Source organism: Watersipora subatra, chromosome 1 (assembly GCF_963576615.1).
Source record: "Watersipora subatra chromosome 1, tzWatSuba1.1, whole genome shotgun sequence".
In the NCBI taxonomy this organism is placed as follows: domain Eukaryota; kingdom Metazoa; phylum Bryozoa; class Gymnolaemata; order Cheilostomatida; family Watersiporidae; genus Watersipora; species Watersipora subatra.
Genome location: NC_088708.1, coordinates 38,465,432 through 38,489,816, shown reverse-complemented (window position 1 = coordinate 38,489,816; position 24,385 = coordinate 38,465,432). Strand labels below are relative to the sequence as shown.

The 24,385-nt window shown below is 37.5% G+C and overlaps 2 protein-coding genes across 2 annotated transcripts in view; one reads left to right on the top strand and one right to left on the bottom strand.

The window, feature by feature from the left end:
* LOC137401982 (SCL-interrupting locus protein homolog) overlaps positions 1-18,270 on the top strand; it is a 28,069-nt gene extending 9,799 nt beyond the window's left edge. Inside the window, exons 7-16 of the mRNA XM_068088454.1 lie at positions 1,120-1,244; positions 1,393-1,474; positions 1,630-1,887; positions 2,036-2,518; positions 11,937-12,215; positions 14,045-14,217; positions 15,038-15,173; positions 15,675-15,937; positions 16,219-16,417; positions 17,746-18,270. Of these exons, the coding sequence (XP_067944555.1) occupies positions 1,120-1,244; positions 1,393-1,474; positions 1,630-1,887; positions 2,036-2,518; positions 11,937-12,215; positions 14,045-14,217; positions 15,038-15,173; positions 15,675-15,937; positions 16,219-16,417; positions 17,746-18,036 (2,289 nt within the window). The 3' untranslated portion in view covers positions 18,037-18,270. The remainder of the gene's footprint in view (positions 1-1,119; positions 1,245-1,392; positions 1,475-1,629; positions 1,888-2,035; positions 2,519-11,936; positions 12,216-14,044; positions 14,218-15,037; positions 15,174-15,674; positions 15,938-16,218; positions 16,418-17,745) is intronic.
* A 17-nt stretch (positions 18,271-18,287) lies between these two features.
* LOC137401991 (mediator of RNA polymerase II transcription subunit 26-like) overlaps positions 18,288-24,385 on the bottom strand; it is a 37,241-nt gene continuing 31,143 nt past the window's right edge. The window contains exon 3 of the mRNA XM_068088465.1: positions 18,288-19,829. Within this exon, the coding sequence (XP_067944566.1) occupies positions 18,288-19,829 (1,542 nt within the window). The remainder of the gene's footprint in view (positions 19,830-24,385) is intronic.

The following is a 24,385-nucleotide window of genomic DNA, read 5'->3' as shown; positions in this document are numbered from 1 at the left end:
GTCCTGTCCACCTCCTCAATAATTACTGCTAGGTCCTGTCCACCTCCTCAAGGATTACTGCCAAATCCAGTCCACCTAAACGACGATCACTGCTAGATCCTGTCCACCTCTTCAAGGATTACTGCTAGATCCTGTCCACCTCCTCAAGGATTGCTGCTAGATCCTGTCTACCTCAAGATTACTACTAGGTCCTGTCCACCTCCTCAAGGATTACTGCTAGATCCTGTCTACCTCAAGATTACTACTAGGTCCTGTTCACCTCCTCAAGGATTGCTGCTAGATCCTGTCCACCTCAAGATTACTACTAGGTCCTGTCCACCTCCTCAAGGATTACTGCTAGATCCTGTCCACCTCCTCAAGGATTACTGCTAGATCCTGTCTACCTCAAGGATTACTGCTATGTCCTGTCTATCAGGTTCTCATCAAATGCAGAATGGCAGGTAGAAACACCGATAGACCAACATACAGACCCATAGATAGACAAAATAATCAGCTGATGATCACGAGAGAATACCATGCTTTGAAGAGCCAGTTTTTAAGCTAAATACAAAGGTGGTAAGACAAGAGAGTGTGCCAGCTTTGTGTTAGCAAGGAAATGCTGTCAGGGCGTACTTGGGATTTGTGACAGTGTCAAGCAATCCGAATGATGAGTTTGAACGATATGCTGAGTATAACCTGACATTTCTGTCGATAACATGAAAAAACACATTGAAGTCCTCAAAGATTTGTTAACATTGCCTAAAGGCTTCAAACTTTACTCTGGTTTTAACCTACCTTAGCATTTAAAACTACACGTCCAACATACGCGCTTGAATTTATCATAGTTATCAAGGTGAGACAACTCACAAAAACGGTTTCAGAATAGAAAATGCACTTTAAAAATTTTGTTCAAGTGTTTTATAGAATCACATTACTAACTTAAATGTACCTTGAACTGTGTGATAATTATTTCAATAGATGTGTTTAGAATGAAGCTTCAGCTTGCATATAATATAGTAATTTATTAAATTGCTAGTCATGCACAAGAGATATCATTTTTCAAAAGCTGGACTATATTTTTGAACTTTAGTACCTTCCAAGTTTTTCTTAGTGTTTATAGTGTCATCATTGATTTGACAGGATGTAGCCGGAAAGAGAAGTGGTCTGCTGTCTGTAAAGACTGACCATCAGGATCTGACTAGTGTAAGAGGTCTTGACTTTGCTAGGCTTCTCCAGAAATCCTTTCAGTCTGACAAAGAGAACAAGTATGCCTATAGTTCAGTTGTGTCATCCTCTAGCCATACATACATTCTACTTCTATGAATACTATGCCCGACCTATTCGATAATATCCAACATCGTGTATTCATTTTTGATTGTATGAGGTAATCTTGTGTTTCGTCCTCTCCACTAGGTTGCCCTTGACCAGAGCGACTGAATGTCAAATGACTGATGACAGTCTTCCATGGTCCTCACCCATTCCTAATCAATCTCATGTAAGTCTTCCTTCTCTAGCTTGTCCTAACTGGAAAATCTTTCGCTTTCTCTATTAGTGCTGGTATTCATTTTCTGTTTGCAATAAATCAGCCGTTATACTATTAACAATCTAGAAATATTTGCATCTTCATTCACACACCTGCTCATTTTGCAGAAAGACATAGTCACATTAACAGTACCCGAGGTCTCTCTGCTAGATGAATGTAGCCCACTAAGGGCATCTCAACCCGAAAGGCTCTCACCTGACAACTTAGTGGATGTAAAGTTTACTCACCAGATCGCTGATGATAACAACCAGACCAGAGACAATTTTCCTTGCATTGACCCATCCGTTTCCTTTCCCGCTGTTTCACTTCCAGTTTTGACTACAGCCTCATCTATCAGCAATCATGAAGGAAGTGTTGCTAGAAAGGTAAGTTTTATGACTAAATATAAATTGAACAGAACTTACTAAGATACGCAAGTGGAGAAAACAATGCTTTCTGTTTATGTTGTTCGTAGTTTCTGTTTCAGTCAATATTTTAAGCATATTTTAGGCAGGTAAGTCTTTCTTTTTTCAGATAACGTTTCGACAATCAGGGAATGCTGCCGATGATGCAACTATGTATGACAAAACTGTTCACCAGCTGACACCGTCAGCAGATTTCCTTCCACAGAACAGCTCTCTTTTTCAACAGTCACAAGCTAGTCAGGGTGTCAACAGGCTTCTGCATGTTGCCACTCAGCCACCTGTTGCCACATGCATCTCCAATCATCATCACATTCCGCAGACACTCCTCACAGCACCTTGCTATACTTGTCATCATCACAATATCAAGTGTCAGTGCAGTGACTCTTTGAGAACTGCACCAGGCTGTCATACGTGTGGAGCTTATGATGGTAAATGTGACTCACCCGGGAATGCTCCGGTTAGGGATTCACTCACGGTGATAACAGCTAATGTACAGAAGTTACTGAGTCCGAGGCCTGTTGTGAGCAGCAGCAGCTTTGACAGGCCTCTGGCATGTCAAAGTAGTGCTACATCATCGTCTGGCTTTGAAGGGGTGAGCACTTATCAGATCTGTGCTATGCTGCAAAAAAGTAGTTAGTACCAGAATCGATTTATGGCCTTTTAGCTTAATATATTTCCTTGAAGTTTACCGAAAGTTGATGGCTTGATTGGAAACTGTTGAGCATCATGAATGAATAATAATGACACATCAGGCTGTGATTTGAGAATCTAATCTTTCAATCTATATATATATATATATATATATATATATATATATATATATATATATACAGTCAAACATGGATAACTCATCCACGGATAGCTCGAACACATGGTTAATTCGAACATTTCCTTTGGTCCGTTCCCACGTAATGATAAATTGCTATAGATAACTCGAACTCAACACTGTTAATTCGAACTGTTTTTTTGCCCAACGGCTACCGAAACGGTTGTTATCGCTTTAGAAAATCACTTTATTCAAAGCCATAGAGGTAGACTTCATCTTTTCGTAATTCATAAGCGTCGTTATTACCACCATCGGCAAAATATTTTTGTCAACGACTTTTCTAAAAGTTTGGTGAAATTTGATTTATACTGCGATACGATGAATAACACGGGCTAGCCGGGTCACGCGCGCAAGGATTTTCGCCACGCACATACAAAACAAAAATCGCATGTTGTTTTTGTTTTGTATGTGCGTGGCGAAAATGTTTGAGTGCGTGACCCGGCTAGCCCGTGATGAATAGTTTTCCGATGTTGATTCCGTGTTGAATCAACGTCGGAATGTTGAATGTTTAAAACGTCTTAAAAACTGTTGTAATTAAACGTATACGTTGTCTGAGTTACAAAAAACTATTCATCGTTTGACCTAAACACAGAATACGTGTGTACATTCAATAAGTATCTATTAAAAAAGCGTGAGTGATATAGAATGTACCGTAAAACCTCGTAAAACTTCTAATTGAACTGCCTCGGAGTGTTGCTCTTAACGAATCCCAGGTAAAGTAAGGTAATCTGCATAAACTTCAAGAAAAAACGGCAAAATTGATCGTGGGTAAAACTCCAAAAGAAAAAAAAAGTCTTTTCTTTTGAGCATTTCAACAACGATCAAGTTTTGCCAATGTCAATCTGAAAAACGTCCTGGCAATAACATCACCTCAAACAACAAACCAATCTCAAGTGATAGAAAAATCTCTATACTTTTTCATGAAAACGTTTTAAACTTTACATTAGAAGCATTTAATTTGAAACAAGCCATTTGTGCTTTTGATTTATATTATAGTTTGTATATGTACATGTATCTACTAATAAATAAGTAAATATATGGACTTGTGACAGTGCTCTGATAACTTGAATGCTCTGATAATTCGAACATTTTTGCTCGGTCCCTTGAAGTTCGAGTTATCCATGTTTGACTGTAGATATATTTCTCAAAGTCCGTCTGTTGGAAATTTGGCTATAGCTATTATTAGAACAGCTGAGCTGTACAACAATACAGACTCAAAGTCATGGCTTACCGTCATTGGAAGCCTAACCTTATTAACTAGCTTAGTGGAGTTTTCCATGCCAGGCTACTAGCTTGAAAGGTACAGTTGTTTGACAGTTTTAAAACCTTTACGGTTGTTTTTATTTTTCTCTTAATTTATTTCAACTACACGACACACTTCTCTCATGATATGTACTTTGAAAGTTAGAATGGCAAATGTTGTTATATGTTAAATACAAATCAATTTTCTGTCCAAAGACTCTTCTATTACACGGGCAACGACGGGTGGCACAGCTAGTTTTGAATATAAGTGAAAAACATGGCTGGCATCAACTAGAGCACTTTTTAGCTGAAACAGTAATGGTAAACTCCATTTTTCACTCTCAAATGGCTCAAGTGATTCACTGTTCTCCCATTCTGTTGGGAGAACAGTGAATCACTTGATAATTCTTTCTAAGCACGATCTCACATGCCGAATTGTGCCTAGAAATTTTTAAAAAACATTTTACTTCACATAGCAGCCTCTAGCCAGTGAGGAGTACTGAGCTAGTGTGCTGCCAAGCTCTCCTTGTAACAACAGTGATTATGAACATTTGTTGTGCTCATTTTAGTTACATAGATACGTATAGTGTGTGGTAGTATTGTATACATAATATAGTGATACACATAGATACGTATAGTGTATGGTAGTATTGTATACATAGTATATTGATATACAAAGATATGTATAGTGTATGGTACTATTATATACATAATATATTTATATACATAGATATGTATAGTGTATAAATCGGTTACTGTTCCACCAGAAGCTATCCATCAAAATTTTGAATATGACAATAATGGTACCTCTCGATAGTGGTACCTCTCGATAGTGGTAGCTCTCGATACTGGTACCTCTCGATACTGGTAGCTCTCGATACTGGTACCTCTCGATACTGGTACCTCTCGATACTGGTACCTCTCAATACTGGTACTGCTCAATACTGGTACCTCTCGATACCGGTACCTCTCGATACCGGTACCTCTCGATACCGGTACCTCTCGATACCGGTACCTCTCGATACCGGTACCTCTCGATACCGGTACCTCTCGATACCGGTACCTCTCGATACCGGTACCTCTCGATACCGGTACCTCTCGATACCGGTACCTCTCGATACCGGTACCTCTCGATACCGGTACCTCTCGATACCGGTACCTCTCGATACCGGTACCTCTCGATACCGGTACCTCTCGATACCGGTACCGCTCGATACTGGTACCTCTCGATACTGGTACCTCTCGATACTGGTACCTCTCGATACTGGTACCTCTCGATACTGGTACCTCTCGATACTGGTACCTCTCGATACTGGTACTGCTCAATACTGGTACCTCTCGATATTGATACCTCTCGATATTGGTACCTCTCGATATTGGTACCTCTCGATACTGGTACCTCTCTGATACTGGTACCTCTCGATATTGGTACCTCTCGATATTGGTACCTCTCCAATGTTGGTACCTCTCCGATACTGGTACCTCTCCGATACTGGTACCTCTCGATATTGATACATCTCGATAATGGTACCTCTCGATATTGGTACCTCTTGATACTGGTACCTCTCGATACTGGTACCTCTCCAATACTGGTACCTCTCCAATACTGGTACCTCTCAATACTGATACCTCTCGACATTGGTACCTCTCAATATTGGTACCTCTCGATACTGGTACCTCTCTGATACTGGTACCTCTTCGATATTGGTACCTCTCGATATTGGTACCTCTCCGATACTGGTACCTCTCGATATTGCTACCTCTCGATACTGGTACCTCTCGATACTGGTACCTCTCGATACTGGTACCTCTCGATATTGGTACCTCTCGATATTGGTACCTCTCAATACTGGTACCTCTCGATTCTGGTACCTCTTGACACCGGTAGCTCTCGATAGTGGTACCTCTCGATATTGGTACCTCTCGATAGTGGTACCTTTCGATAGTAGTACCTCTCGATAGTAGTACCTCTCGATACTGGTACCTCTCGATACTGGTACTGCTCAATACTGGTACCTCTCGATACTGGTACCTCTCGATAGTAATACCTCTCGATACTGGTACCTCTCGATACTGGTAGCCCTCGATAGTAGTACCTCTCGATAGTAGTACCTCTTGATACTGGTACCTCTCGATACTGGTACTGCTCAATACTGGTACCTCTCGATAGAGGTACCTCTCGATAGTGGTACCTCTCGATACTGGTACCTCTCGATAGGGGTACCTCTCGATACTGGTGGCCCTCGATAGTGGTACCCATAGAGTTATCTCCCCCTAGAGTGATAACTACTCTCCCTAGAGTGATAACTACACGAGCGTTTCCGGCGCCAACAAGAAGCGTTTAGGCCACACCCCTTTTTTGTGCTAGTCAGTCGTAGTGATTGACTAGATCAATAACATCAGCCATGAGAAGGACTAAACAAGGATCATGAATTTCCAGTTAAGATAGTAATTAATGCTCATATTAAAGAAATGATGATTATAGTTTATCACTCTAATATATGCTTATTATTTAAAGCAATTCAATACCTACCAGGAATCGCTAAACATATAATTATGGACATGTTTACTTTTCCATATCCATAAACATAAATATTTCCATAATTTTAGGGAAATGCATATGGAAATTTTATTTTAGAAATATGGAAATGGAAATAATATAGAAATGTTATGGAATTGGAAATAATATGGAAATGAATTATGGAAATGAATTATGGAAATGTTGTGGACGTGGAAATAATATGGAAATGTTTTGGAAATGGAAATGAATTATGGAAATGTTATGGAAATGGAATTAATATGGAAATAAATTATGGAAATGGAAGTAATATGGAATGAATTATGGAAATGTTATGGAAATGGAAATAATATGGAAATGAATTATGGAAATGTTATGGAAATGGAATTAATATGGAAATAAATTATGAAAATGGAAGTAATATAGAAATGAATTATGGAAAGGTTATGGAAATGGAAATAATATGGAAATGAATTATGGAAATGTTATGTAAATGGAAATAATATGGAAATGAATTCTGGAAATGAATTATGGAAATGTTATAGAAACGGAAATAATATGGAAATGAATTATGGAAATGTTATGAAAATAGAAATAATATGGAAATGAAGTAGGGAAATAAATATAATCTGTTTAGCTATGATTACAATGAAAAATTATTAAATAAATAAAGTAATAAAAAAGTCTATTTTATTTTTGTATAATTATAGTTCAGTATAATTAAGTATAATTTATTTTTATTTAACAGATAACAACATTTGCCACTTTAACTTTCAAACTACATATCGTGAGAAGTGTTTTGTGTAATTGAAATAAACGACGAGAAGAGAGAAAATAAAAACAACTGTAGATGTTTTCAAGCTTTTTCAAACAACTACAACTTTTATACTTCATATCATGAAAGAAGTTTTTTGTTGAAATGAATTAGGAAGAAAAATGAAACTGCAAATGTGTTTAAATGTAAATGTGAAATAATTAGCAAGTAATGGCTAAATATAATCTGTTTAGCTATGATTAAAATAAAAAATTATTTAATAAATAAAGTAATAAAAAGGTCTATTTTATTTTTAAATAATTATAATTTAGTATAATTAAGTATAATTTATTTTTATTTAACATATAATAACATTTGCTACTCTCAACATTTGCCACTTTCAAACTTTTTGCTTGTTTACATCAAGCAAAGATGTCCACTAACTAGTAGACATCTTTGCTTCAAGCTAGTCTATGTATTTGACTGATAGGTATGTTTTGAAATCTAATATGACATTACATGCAAGGGCTGTTTGTGGACTGTGGTGTCAATGAATCACTCTATCACCATACGATGTCAATACTTTCAGTTGATGGCAGTCGATTAGTTTCCCATCACACCAATGTCATGCAACCCCAGTATGACTATCTACGTGTATCTTATCTATGAGTAACCAATGATATACAGCCCCCATGTGTTGGGGCTGTATATCATTGGAGTAACTGATTACATTAACACACTTACTTAACACCATCTATTCAGTGCCTTTGCAAGGCATGTAGGCATTGAATTGCTTTAAATAATAAGCATATATTAGAGTAATAAACTATAATCATCATTTCTTTAATATGAGCAATAATTACTATCTTAACTGTGGAAATTCATGATCATTCTCATGGCTGATGTTATTGTTCTGTCAATCACTACGATTGACTACCCTAGGACACTTATGTATTCGCGGCATCTAACTTTCGCGTTTTCGCGGTGTCATCCTCTCGCGAAAGTTTCATGTGCGAAACTAAACTATCATAACAAACGAGCGAAAAAGCGAAACTAAATAGCTTTGTTCATTGATACTGTATAATTGAATTTTATAACGACATTTATTTTAACGTTTTTAACGACCACTATAGCATCGTTAAAATATAAACCGACAAAATAATTTGACTCAAAATTTATTACGTTATTATTTTGCAATTATTTAGGATTATTTTCCCATTAGGAATGATTTATAATGATAGGAATTTGATGTCAATGCACATGCATTAGTTAGCGTTATCGTTTACTAGGGACATCAATCAATGCAGTGAGCACCGTGTGTTGAAAGAAAATAAGACACATGCACTGACACTCGCAGTACTACACAAGCAGCATGGCTCTGGAAAGGTTTGGATTCACCACTGACACCTCTTCAATAACTTGTAATTTTTTTAGATTTGTTTTGTTTTAAGTGATGTGACTGACGAGACGTTTTTAAATTAAAATAGGCATAACATGACCGCAGTTAATACGCTCCGAAAAAAAAAACATCTTTTCCTTTTGAGCGTTTTAACAAAGATCAATTTTGCGGATTTTATTTTAAGTTCATTCGGAGGCTTTTACGCTTTCGATGGGACATGGCCAAGCGGGTGATTGCAAACCTTTATAAAAGTTGTTAACAAAAATATTTTGGCTCTGATGATGATAATAATGATGCCTAAGAACTACTAGAAGTTGATGTTTGTCTCTATGGCTTGGAATAAAGTGACATTCTACAGCAATAAAAACCGCGTCCATGGCCGTTGGGCAAATAACTTTTCGAATAAAGGATGTTGAGGTCGAGTTATCTGAAGGAATTTATCATTGCGTTGGAACTGACCAAACAAATCTGTTTGAGTTGACCTTGTGTTTGAGATGAAATGTTACATTTTATCTGAGGGCGAGTTTTTCGAGTTGGACTGTACTTACCGTAAAAAATTCGCAAAAAGTTGGGGCGGCTCAGCCGGCCAGCTGCCCCAGTGAAAACTGGCCTGTTGATAGTCCAAGAAACAAATGGCAGCAAGCGATCAAATTGCATTATCGACCTTGCCCACACCATTCTACCTGCGGTTCACAATTACAAACTAGTCGCAAATTGAATTTTTTTATTGGTGAACCGAACCTGAGAAATATAATTATGTTTGTTCCACTGCATTTATTTTCACATCACTATATTTTCGCACTCATCAGAGCTGTGAAATTAAGTTGCTTCGAAATTTTACTCTGTGAGCTACTCACGAAACTAAATACTAGCGAAATATAAGTGTCCTAGGGTAGCACAAAAAAGTAGGCGTGGCTTAAACGCTCCTTGTTGGCACCGGACACGCTTGTGTTGTTGAAGGCGCAGTTATCACTTTAGGGGGAGATAACTCTATGGTGGTACCTCTCGATACTGGTACACATGTTAAAATGAGATGTCGTACTGTTGTAGAGAGAATGTCGAGACTCTTCCCACGGAGATAATATAATTGTCTGCTTGAGAAAAATTGGCTTTGACCCCAGATATAGTAATTGAACCTTAGGAAAAATATTTCTTAACAGGGGCATCGAAGCGCGTGGGCGCAATGCTAAAACTATGTCGCCTTACAGTGCCTCGAGTTGGCAACTTGAGTTGATAAGCCGAGTTATATTTACAAACTTGAGTTTGCAAAAGTAAGGTACAATATATTGGTATTACCGTAGCATAATCGTAGATCTGGTCATATTAACAATGGTACATCAATAGGCACCCGTTAGCTAATAGAAATTAAACTATGTATGTATGTACTGTAAAACTAGAACTAATGGCGAATTAGAGTGTCTCGAGTTTGCAACTCGAGTTGATAAACCCAGTTATATTTACAAATTCGAGTTTGTAAATATAACTCGAGTTGTATAACTCGATTTCATCAGAAACCCAGGCCGAGTTCTTTCAACAGCAACTCGAGCTCAACAACTCGGCTTGAGAAAATGGAACGAGAGGCACTGTAACTGTAAGGCGCCATACTAAACAACTCATCATTTCATTTTTTTTAGCTATATTTTTTATATGGAATTTTTTTTGTGCATCATTAAACGTCCTTGACATAACGTTTATGTTTGTTCCTTTTCGGTGTTCATTCAGTTTCTTGTCAGGTTCTAGAAAGAGAACTCATTTTTTCATTTGAAAAAGAAGTGGCCCGGCCCCCACATAGATTGTTTTTAGTTTGCTTTTTACATTCTACAATTGTTTTTGTCTCTTTATATTTATATAAATAAATATGCGCAAATATCGCCAATATATATAATTTAAATATGTATATATATATTTAAATTATTATTAATCAATTATTAAATTTTATATAATATGCGCGAATGCGGTTCTGTAAATGAGACACCTCAATTACTCACTTGGCTTTTTTTTTACAAACGCGGGTTAGTTTTGCGTAACACAACTCGAGTTCATCAAAAACCCAGCCCAAGTTCTTTGAACAGCAACTCGAGTTCGGCAACTCGAGTTGAGAACATGAAACGCACAATATAAAACAGCATGCGCATACTGCTATATGGTATCATCTTACATCATTACACCCTGTATGGTTCAGTGGTAGAGTGCCCGGATTTTAAACATGCGGTAACAATCTCTGTGAGTTCAAATCCATCAAAAGCGGAATATCGATTCCAAGATTTTAATAGCTATAGCTGGACACGCGTACATACATACAACCTTCTTTGAACAATATATATAAAGATAGTATATGGTATACATAGATATGCATAGTGTATGGTAGTATTGTATACATAATATATTTATATACCATATGGTAGTATTGTATATATATATATATATATAAATTATATATATATGTATATATTATATATATAGTGTATGGTAGTAATGTATACAGTATATTAATATATATAGTATATGTAGTATTGTATACATAGTATACTGATATACATAGATATATATATATATATATATATAGTGTATGATATTATTGTATACATAGTATACTGATGTACATAGATATATAGTATACGGTAGTATTGTATACATAGTATAGTGATATACATAGATATGTGTATAGTATATACTAGTCTTGTATACATAGTATACTGATATATATATATATATATATATATATATATATATATAGTATATGGTAGTATTGTATACATATACATAGATATGTGTATAGTGTATGGTAGTATTGTATACATAGTATAGTGATATACATAGATATGTGTATAGTATATACTAGTCTTGTATACATAGTATACTGATATATATATATATATATATATATATATATATATATATATATAGTATATGGTAGTATTGTATACATATACATAGATATGTGTATAGTGTATGGTAGTATTGTATACATATTATAGTGATATACATAGGTTTATGTTTAAGATTCAATAGACCTGCTAGCTAAACATTAATTTTATCATAGTTTAATAAATGATGTTATGATTCGGCCAAGGAAGTTGTCTCCTCTTGTTTTAATGTTACGAGCAAAAGAAAAGACAATTCTCTTTAATCGAGAAGACAATTATTTTGTGATTTTTATCTGTGATGACTCTGCCATTAATAATTAATACATCATAGGAAATCTCTCATGCAATTCTACAATGTAACAATTGTTTAAGTTTACTAATATTAAGTATTGTCATCTTATCAGATGGGTGTCTCTCCTATCAGCTTGCCTGGACAGACAAGCTGTGGCTGCGAGTCTTGTACTTCGCCTCTTGCTCAAAGGCAAGTAGTGCCAGTCCCACCAGAGATTGAGGAAATACTGCGACAGCAAGATGCTCAGTTGAAAGCTTTGCAACAGCAAATACAAACGCTGCTGAATGCCCGCAAAGACGAGGAGCCGATTAAGTCAACAAAGCGTTCGACAACCCAAACAGCCACTGCTGCTGTCAATACCGGAGTGAGCTTGTTTGAGGGTCATCAGAGGGTAAGTGTCATTGCATACTAAATTGTTCAAAAAAGAATACATTTGAATGACACAGTCAAGCAATGCTGAAGAAATGTAGGCGATTAGGGTATATTTATGCGTATAGTCGTTCCTTTTGTGCGACGGAATCGGCATATCGTTAAAAAATGAGTCACATTACAATTGGATTAAATCATTCACTAAGCTGTTGGAACTCTTATTTCTGTATTTTTCATGGGATTTGATCAAATTGAACCTGTCAACGAACATACTAAGCAAACACATGTCATTATAAACATCATTTGATTTTGCTAATATTTTTGCAATTTAACTTCGCTGATGTTTGACTTCCTTGCTATGGTAATACAGTAGGCGCTCCTACAATGTAAATAATCCATTCCAGGAACATTTACGTTACAGGTATTTTACATTATACGAACAGTAAAATACATGTAAATTGCCTAATCCATTCCAAGATCTTTCCAAACTCACCCTTTTGGCCTTACAAAAAGGAAAAAACGATACTTAACTTTTTTCATTTGTAAGCTGTACCGTAACTGCAGTACTATTAGCTTGCATCAACAACTTTTCTCCTTTTTTGATCAAATGAATTTCACTGGTTTTATATACTACGATTGCCATAATTTTACAATAGGTTTATGGGAAACACAGATTTCGACATCTTGTTTGTAATTTTAGACAGCCAAGCCTATTCTGCAAAGTAAAACTAATAACAAATAATTTATGCGTCTACAATCAAGCAAAAAAGAAATATTTTTTTATTATAAAAAGAGCAGTGTCTACCTGTTCGTCATCTATCTGTATCCAGGAGTCAAGGTCTAGATGAAAGATATTTCTCCACGATGCTCCAACATTCAGATCGGTAGACTGACGCTGTGACACCTGCGCCAATCGATCCCTTTTATCTATGTATGAACAATTGCGCAGCTACCTATTCTATGTTTTGTCGACACATAGAACGATCTATCATGACGAACTAAGCCGTCATGGAAGTTGTTTGTTTAATAGATGCAACGCTATACATACGTCGTTTTTCTCTCTCACAAGTACGGTGAGTTTTCTTACCATTCAAATCGAATTTGAGAAGTTGCCTCGACTTGACACTTTACGTTATATGGAATTTTTTGCGTAGTATGAAGCAAAAGCTTTGCATAATTTTTTTACGTTATCTGGAATTTACGTCGTAGGAGGTATAGGTTATAGGAGCGTCTACTCTATAAGAATACTGGCATTTCAGAAATTTATACTGAAACTTGGTAGATTTGAGTTTATATATCAAGGAAGTATTGCCTCAACCTGGGCCACACTAACGTGTACTAATGATTAATAGATGTTAAGGTTAGACATTATATTCAAACCATATTTTTTGTTTTCAATTTGTGCAAAGCAGCATGTTGTTGAGTTCACATCTCCTCAGATTCGATTCATTCGTTCCCTTTTATAGGGATCAAATGTGACATTTTCCTGGCAGCAATAAGCCAGACGTGTAATGGCCATATACTAGCTGGTCACTAGCTGGTCAACATTGACATTAAAATGGCTTCCTAGCTCACATATCCATACATATTGTACACTGAACATCTCTCTAATTATGTAACGTAAAGAGATTTATATATAAAATTTAAATTATCTATAAAGTATTAAAAAACATGTGAATGTCAAATTGTTTTAATTTTATGAGCAGTTATGGTTGAAGATGTGAAACTGTAAAATTATGCACGATCATTTATAGAATAAACAGTTTTTTCTGAATGTTTGTGAAAGAAGCTTGCACAGTACTCCATTTCTATGTGCCATGTTGGCCATGTTCTTGTTGGTCTATCACTCAGGAGTACAATGGCTCTACGACGGACACACCAGATTCGGCTCATGACAGCTCCCAATCTCACTCGCTCATCCAGCATGATTTGACTGCTCTTGACTTTCCTACACAATTGACAGCTCGCAGCTTTACCTCTGACATGAATGTTGACTATGAGAGCTATGATGACAGTCTGACAGGGTCAGCGTATAAGCTATCTTCGTAATGAAGCTTATTTACTCATCCTTATTAACTTACTCTCATGGTCTTATGTGTGTTTTTTTGTTATTGACATCCCTTCGTAGAATTTACTTGTTTTTATTCGCACAGAATCGTAAAAATTGGTTACTAATTATAAATGAGACAAACCTACTTGATGTAGAAAGGGTGCATTCGGAATCCTTACTCGATAGGGGGTACGTACAGAGGGTACGTACAGAGGGTGCGCATAGGGTGCTTGCAGGAGAATTGCAGTAGTTTTTGTGATTGGTTTATCTAGCTGTGAGGCCTTATTGAGGCCACATCACTAAAATGTAGCCTGAACTCTACATCAATATTTAAGGTTAGTGAGCTATCATAAACAACCGCTTGCTAGTTGTTTATGATAGCTTGTTTATGATAGCTTGTTGCTAGTACAACAATCTCTTAACTAGGCTAATACTCAGCGTTTTTTATGGCATTCGGCCACTTCTCATCCTCTAATAGTCTAATTGGTAGAATAATTTCTGTGCTGAATTTTTATCATGAAAACGGTTTGTAAGGGATAACTCTTGGTTTATGGGTATGTGTTGGCCTCAATGATTTCTCATCATGTACATCTAGTTAATGAAAGATATTTTTCATGCGCAATCCTCTTATATATGCAGAGGATTCTGAAGACACCTTAATAGAAACCATAACTTTCATAAATTGAAAAAATTTATTTGTTTTACGATTATTTTTAATCCGCCTGTTTGATCTTGATTGGTTTAGAACCTGCAATTTTATTATTCATTCTGACAGTCAGTTTACCTATTTGCAGGTCTCCGAAGAGAAATGACAGCTGTCATTCGAGATCAGAGGACAGCTGGCAGAGCCCGGTGCTCGGTGAAAGCGTGAGCATGATGGCAGAGAGTCTCAACCCTGAATGTACTAAACACCACCTTGATGTCATTATTGTAAGACTATAAATTCTACTAGCATCACCAGTTCATTCCTCTCTGATTTTTCTTTGTTCAATTATGTAGTGTTGCTAAACCACCTAGTGAACGTAATTCCATTTCAAGGCTCTGAACGAGACTGGTAGCATCACTGGCGAGACTGGTAGCATCATGGGCGGGACTGGTAGCATCATGGGCGGGACTGGTAGAATCATGGGTGGGCGAATGAAACTTAATTATTTACTGTTAATTATTTACACATGCACTAGACATGCATGACATGTTTTAATAATAGTACACGGTTAAAATAGTGTGCTATGTTTGTGCTCAATATCTTGAGTTCTGTAGCAATGTTTCGGTGCATCTACATGTAAATGTAATGAAGCATATACAGGCCTGGCATGCACCAAATTTCTGTAAACATGCTAGTTTTGCTCCGAAGCGTGTAGAAAGCATTACTTCCCTACTTATTAACATGTTGCAAGTGATTGACTGCACTTTCTTTGTCACAATTTTCAGAAAAATGTTAGAGACCTACTGGCCAAAAGAGCTCCAGAAGAAGGCAGGTCAGAGAAACTTGTCACTCCGGAGTCCTCTGGCTACAGTGCTTCTGATCAGCATATATTCGAAAGGAAGGTTACTGACTTTGAGTGCACAGAGCTGGAGGTCAAGGAACATGATGAGGAGTGTATTCACACAACTGAGGAAGACATAAATTCTCATTTGGCTACAAGAAACCAGCTGAAAAGAATAGAACTGGATCGTCATGGCCAGATTGCTAGGTGAGTGTGATATACCATTACTTGTGGATTTGCAATCCTTCCAATGAAGATTAGTAACTACCAAACCTACTGTTTAATTTTTTGCCTTGGCCCCATTGTCTGTACAAAATATGCTCCAATGCACTAATTGCAAAGAATAACAGTTGAACGATTGAACTGCTTTTAATTTCAAGAAAAAGCTTCACATGGCCACAACTAAAAAATAAAATGCTAGTTTTAAAAGGTTAGTGTGTTCATCATTCATGGAGTTACCCGTAAGATTGTTACATGCATTGTTTCAGTGATTCGGTAGCCTTACCTCGCTTACAGTACCTGTCAATGGTAATGACAGACTCAACCCTCGATTCTAACAAGAGTCTCGAGCTAAATGCGCTAGCTCTCAAATACCTACATAACGATCAGCTGACTGAGCTAGCCCATTTAACTGTACACAGGGGTGACAAGCCTTCCGTGACCAAGGACGGTAGTCTGCTACGAAAGGTTTGTGTCCACTTTTTCATGTTCACGACAAATACAGGTGCTGCTTCAATGTAGACAATTACCATTTGTCGGGCTATGTACCGTACTTTTCAGACCATTAGCCGCTGCTTTTTTCTGATGTTTTGAGCCATGCGGCTTATATAAAGGTGCGGCTATTCTGTGGTTTTTTCTTTCACCTTTCGCATTAGCTAACCGGAATCTCCGGTTAGTGCACTTCTAGCGGTGAAAGAAAAAACAAAACAATGCCTAACGGCACTGGATTAAAAAGCGTCGATTAATACGGAATAGTGCCCAATGGCACTATTCCGTATTAACCAGCAAAGTTGCTGCCGTGTTTAAAATCAACGTCATGAGTTCTGCGGCCTATACAAAAGGTGCGGCCTACGTATTGTTTTATTATTGCTTTTTTGAAAATAAAGCAGATGCGGCTTATATAGGGGTGCGGTTAATAGTCTGAAAAGTATGGTAGTCTAAAAATTTATTTACATTTGGTTGTGCATCAATTTTAGCAAGCAGTTTCTATGTGTTCTTGGATTAACCCTTTCGTAAGTGATGCGACATTAATGTCCCTCGGAGTTTTGAGCAAAGAGACATTTATGTCGTTTGGGAAATCCCAAAAGCCGTTATTCGTCAGCCGTTTTGTTATTGGCTATTTTTGTTTCGTACTTCAAATATTCTTTTTGCTTTATATTACTAAACATAATACTATTGTGTTCGCTATAATAGTCAGTCAAATTTAACAAAAGAACAAAGTTCTTATGGTCACTACGGCGATCAACTACCACCGAAACATCTTCTATCGCAAACCACTACTACGCCTAAAACTACTATCGAAACGAAACAATGGCAAGTCAAACGAAACGACCGCGTCGAAAAATTGCTACTAGAACCAACTACGAGAAATATATTGCTGAATATGTGGTTGAAACTGATGAATCTTGTTCCAGTGGAAGCGATATTGATACCAATGATTTCGATATAGAGTCAGAAACCGGTAGCGATAGTGATGAATCTGAACGTGCCGACGGTCATGATCCACGACGACGGTAGGGTTATGCAAAGGTGACTGCTTCAAGAAATATTAAATGTAGTGACTTCTATGTGTGTGAGTTACATGTATTTTAAATTTCATGTAGTTATTTCTGTAAATAAAAAAGTTATGACGTTTTATGTATCCCTATGTACAAATTGCTAGTCGTTTTGCAAATATATTCACTCTGTACACAAAGGTTTGATTAATTAACATACTTGCGAAAGGGTTAAGGGTTCCCATGGCGTTGAAACACCTGATATAAAATTTTGTAAAGTTTTCATAATCACTGTTTCAGGTATTAATGATGCCTTCAAGAAGTTCATCTTCAAAGAGCACCATTGAATCGAATAACATATCAATGGCTACACAGCAATACTTAAACAGATACGACCTCAATACGAGCATATCTGACGCCACTATATCACCCCCTCCACTCAGCAAAGTTACAGCAACCAGCAATCTCAAGTCTATCCTGAGGAAAGGGCCTGAAGTAATGGATAACAAAAAAGACAAAAGTAGTGAACAGGAAATGTCCTTGCCAGTTTTAGACATCGGCAGGCTTAAGGAACTACCCAAATTATTATGAATTTTTATTTAAATACTAATTGCGTGGCGTGTGCAGCTTAGTGACTTGTGAATGTTCAACTTTTAATAGTTCTCTCATGTTTTGCACATGCTATGAAGGTATATTGTCTTAGCATAAGTAGAGTCTATCTGATGTCTTGCAAAAAAATAATAGCACAATCATTTTTTTAGTAATGTAAAGAAATGTGTGTATAAACATAATTTTTGGTATGACAATATATGTGTGCTACATCTATTATTCACAAGTCTTCTTCAGATATCTACATATGGTAAAATTACAGATGCATTCTCAGGAGAATCTTCAGAAGTACAAATAGTGAACGTCTCTGTCCATGGATGAAATTGACTATTTTCACTAGCAGTGCCATTCACCCCATGCCAATTCTCATTAATGACTCTCTCTACATGTGGGGCATCATAGTGGTTACTGCTTTCAATATGATCAGCATTGTAACCTTCAGGATACTCTCCTGTGATTGCATTTCTCACAATTGGCACATCCTCAGGTTCATCATCTTCCCATTTGATGCGATCATAATCTATAGGAGGAAGAAGGCTATAAGGATCTATTGTCATATTAGTGGCTGGAGGGGCTGACGCTGCTTCTGGCTGTGCAGAGCGAGCAGCACTAGAAAGATAGTCGACTCCATCATATGGTAATTCATCATTATCTGTGCTGTGCCTCTGCTGTTGCTGCTGATGCAAGAAACGGTGTACAAGATCTGATTTAGTCTTACTTAAGTCCGTTCGAGCAGACGGAGGTCCTGGAAGACTAGATGTTCCATGTTTCCGCCGAGATTTTGGCATAGCACTACTAGGAACAACAGATCGGTGAATATCATCCTCTTCTTTTTTAATCTGATTTGTCACAATTTTAGTGATTGTATCGCTATCTGTAAGTGGCACACTTTTACCCGCTTGCAGCTCAGCAATTATTTCTACAGTAGTCTTTACTTTAGGTGTTCTAATTCTCTCTCCAATTCTTGATGACGATTCACCATTGATCGTATGACGAGTTTTCTTGATAGATGAGCCATCGCTTGTACAGCTTTCGTCAGAACGCCTCCGTTTTTTATTAGCAGCATGTGTTCGATGGGTGCTATCAATATTGGGAGTCACATGAACATGATTGTTTAAATGTGGAGGGGTCGGAGTGCGTGTACCAACATTGTCACGCAAATGATTTTTACCATTTGGTGTAGCCGATCGACTATGAGAAGATTTGATAAATGGTGTAGTTGCTATGTTACGTGGTGTGATAGGCTTAAAATTGGAAGGAGAGATTCGTTTACTATTAACATGCACTGGAGAATCATGGCCACCAGCCTGCCTAACTAAGGGTGAGACTAGTCTATGCGGTATAGAATCATTGAGGGCTGATGAGACCAACTTTGCTTTTTTGTCATGAAGCGCACTTGCATGCATCCCAGCTCTTTCACCAAGACAAGGAGAGGCCAACTTGCCTTTAAGTTCGGCAACTGAAGGAGATGACAACTGGCCACGACTATTATTGAGAGCTGGAGAAACGAGTCTGGCTTTATTTGACTGGAGAGCAGGTGATTTGGACGACCGTCCAGATAAAAGTGGAGACGCAACAGTGTGTGTTCTAGAGGGAAGCCCTGGAGAGTTAGCATAGCCAAGCGCAGGACTGTACCCAGATGCTGGACTAGCATTGTTAGATGGTGTGGAGTTGGCCAATGCCTGCCATGCCTTGACCAATTTTCGTAATCTTTTGCCCAACTCATTTGGTGCTTTTTTTCTGACATCATTTATATATCTTCCAATCCGCGTAGTCTACAATAACAATAGATGGAGTGCGTGAAGGGCACTTTGGACGAAAACTTTTTACATAACATTTTTTAAATACAAACACTCAAACCAATCTGCAGAAATGAGACCTCCGAGGCAGGGATGATGCTATGAATATATACCAAAAAACCTCTTAATTGAATGCCACCTCTATTGGAATGCCACCTCTATTTGAACGCCACCTCCAATTGACCGCCACTCTCCAATTGATCAATAGCATCCTTGATGAATGCTCATAACTCCACTTCTATGGCACATAAAAAGCTAGTTTTGGCTGTAAACTGTAGCAAACATGTTAAATATAGATAGATATAAAATAAAAATATGCCTTCAATTTAGAATAACATAAAAATTGAAACTGCCAACAAATTGCAAAGGACACAGGCTATAATATCATCGCAGGCCAATTGCAAGCAATAGATATGAACTGGTAGAGATATTTCTCGATGCAGATTTATTAAGAGATCTTTGACAGGTTAGAGGTAAGTTAGCAGATTTATTGCATCCAAAAGGTTTAAAATTATTCCATCGAAAAAGAGAGCAAAATATAGGCGACATTCGCTTTGCCCATATTAAGGCTAAATTTATCGTCCGAAAGTTCTGACAAGCCATTTGAAAAATAGACCGCTAGATCCTATTTGAACGTCGCCTCCAATTGACCGCCACCATAGAGAAGCTGAAATATAAAGCGCCATGGCGTTCAATTAGAGGTTTTACAGTAGCTGCACTATAGGTACTATGAATCTATAGAAGATACTTTAGAAATCTATGCTAAATGCTTTTTGTAGACGCTTTCCAATGGCTTGAAGACGCATCCAAAGAATAATGTTATATTAGCGGATGTGTAGGTGAACAATTTTTTAAGCATAATCTGGCCGTCAGCTTATTTGTAGCGTGTAACCCTTGTTTAGTGAATGGAACACAGCAGAAGAGGGAGGGAAAATTTGCCTACTCAGTGTTATGCTTCCCTAGTATACACGCAGTCTCAATCAAACGGGTCCAAATTAATCAAGCACTGAATGTAGAAAGCATATTTGAACTGCTGAAAATTGGCATAAGATCATGGTTGAGCTTTTGCTATACCTACTCTACCTATACCTACATATTGCTACACATACACCTAATACACACATGCACCTAATACACACATACACCTAATACACACATACACCTAATACACACATGCACCTAATACACACATGTACCTAATACACACATGCACCTAATACACACACACACACCTAATATACACATGCACCTAATACACACATACACCTAATACACACATACACCTAATACACACATACACCTAATGCACACATACACCTAATGCACACATGCACCTAATACACACATGCACCTAATACACACATGCACCTAATACACACATGCACCTAATACACACATGTACCTAATACACACATGCACCTAATACACACACACACACCTAATATACACATGCACCTAATACACACATACACCTAATACACACATACACCTAATACACACATACACCTAATGCACACATACACCTAATGCACACATGCACCTAATACACACATACACCTAATACACACATACACCTAATACACACATACACCTAATACACACATACACCTAATACACACATACACCTAATACACACATGCACCTAATACACGCATACACCTAATACACACATGCACCTAATACACACATGCACCTAATACACACATGCACCTAATACACACATGCACCTAATACACACATGCACCTAATACACACATGCACCTAATACACACATGCACCTAATACACACATACACCTAATGCACACATACACCTAATGCACGCACACACCTAATACACGCATACACCTAATGCACGCATACACCTAATACACACATACACCTAATACACACATGCACCTAATACACACATGCACCTAATACACACATACACCTAATGCACACATGCACCTAATACACACATGCACCTAATACACACATACACCTAATGCACACATGCACCTAATACACACACACACACCTAATATACACATGCACCTAATACACACATGCACCTAATACACACATGCACCTAATACACACATGCACCTAATACACACATGCACCTAATACACACATGCACCTAATACACACATGCACCTAATACACACATGCACCTAATACACACATACACCTAATGCACACATGCACCTAATACACACATGCACCTAATACACACATGCACCTAATACACACATGCACCTAATACACACATGCACCTAATACACACATGCACCTAATACACACATGCACCTAATACACGCATACACCTAATATACACATGCACCTAATACACACATACACCTAATACACACATGCACCTAATACACACATACACCTAATGCACACATACACCTAATGCACACATACACCTAATACACACATGCACCTAATACACACATGCACCTAATACACACATACACCTAATGCACGCATACACCTAATGCACGCACACACCTAATACACGCATACACCTAATGCACACATACACCTAATACACACATGCACCTAATACACACATACACCTAATACACACATACACCTAATACACACATACACCTAATACACACATGCACCTAATACACACATACACCTAATACACGCATACACCTAATACACACATACACCTAATACACGCATACACCTAATACACGCATACACCTAATACACGCATACACCTAATACACGCATACACCTAATACACGCATACACCTAATACACGCATACACCTAATGCACGCACACACCTAATACACACATACACCTAATACACACATACACCTAATACACACATACACCTAATACACACATACACCTAATACACCCACCCCAGTTCACACATAATTTACAAGCACTGGCTTTTAGGAGACCAAAATAGTACACTTTGAGCAACAGATTACATAAAGATTTCTTACCAGTGTACAGTAGTTTTTAGGGACACAAGTATGGTTGATCACACCATTGTTAACCATTATTACAGCCTATGGCGCAACCACATGATTTCTGTTACCACAAAAACAGTTCTTTCAATAGTTTGAGCACATTTTATTATGAAGTGAGTGAGAGCTTTGATGGTGAACGCAGAAGCCATTTATCCAGTCTGGCATGAGTATTGTTGTTAAACATTGTGAAGGTAGTAGCTATAGGGCTGCTATCACAGCTAGACTTAGGTGTCTTACAACATTGCTGTCCTCAACTGCTAGCAACATTTGCACAAACCTTAACAATAGGACACATCTCATTAATATTTCTCACAAAGAGGGCATTTTGCAGTAAATGCTAATAATATGTACATTAATGATACCAGACATTCTTTTACAAAATAACCCGGGTTCTAAGACACATCCCTGACAATCAAAGTGTCCTGTTAATAATAGTTGTGTTGTATACGCTTGATCAAGGACTCCAACTAAACCTAAGCATCAAATTATGATCATACAATCGCCGAATGGGAAGAGGTGGACGGAAAGACTTGAGGTGGGGAATGTATGTTATAACAATGGCAACTCATTTAAATTGTTTCATCCAAACAAGTGTTGGAAGTTCCAATTGCACACAGCTCTGTACAACAAATGGACTTGAAGATGTGATTGCACCATTGAAGTCATTCAAATGAGATAAAGACCATATATATTCTTACATATAATCTTATATATATTCTTAACTAGAAATTCCCGTCGTACAGCCCACGACCAAAGTGATAATGGAAAAAGAAAGGGTACTGCTGGTTGAGAAATGCAATATTAGCAGTCAAATGGCACTGCAGTGCAATAGGAGAACTGCAATGGTAGCTGTAATGTACTGGGTGTTATTATGTATAACAAACAGCAATAATGAAAGGAAAATACTATATGTTTATCTCGATCCCCTGCAATAAGAGAAATGCAATATTAGAAGTAAAATGGCAAGCTGCTGTGTAATATACGCAGGCTGGAGGGCTGTATTAGTGTTGGGCCGGTAAGGAGTTATCCGCTTTTACCGACACCGAGCGATTATCGGTATCCAGAAAACCAATCATTTTCGGTGAGAGCTAGTTATCTGCGGCCGGTTTGACATGATCGGTATTTATCCATGAAAGCCTTTCAGTAATTGGTTAACCGGAAAGATTTTTGTATTTGACAGGCTACAGCATTACCAGCGACGTATTGCGCGGGAGAATCCCGCGCGTAATTAGCTGCTTATGAAAGAGCTCATTTGATGTCTCGCGCACAATCGCCATGTAATGGAATGAGATTACAACCGTGCGTCAATCGATGTTATGATTAATTGCAAAAACGCCTCCGACGAACACGCTAAGCAAAAAGAGTCACTCAGCGCGCATTGGAAATCACAACTTTTTTCTCAGACATTCTGAAAACACAACCCACACCAATTATATTATAACTCTTTCTTCAACGAACATTTCCACGCTTACCTATACGTATCTAGTTTTATATTACGTCTTACATTGATAAAATGTAAAACGTAATATAAGTTTTATATTTTATCAAATATAA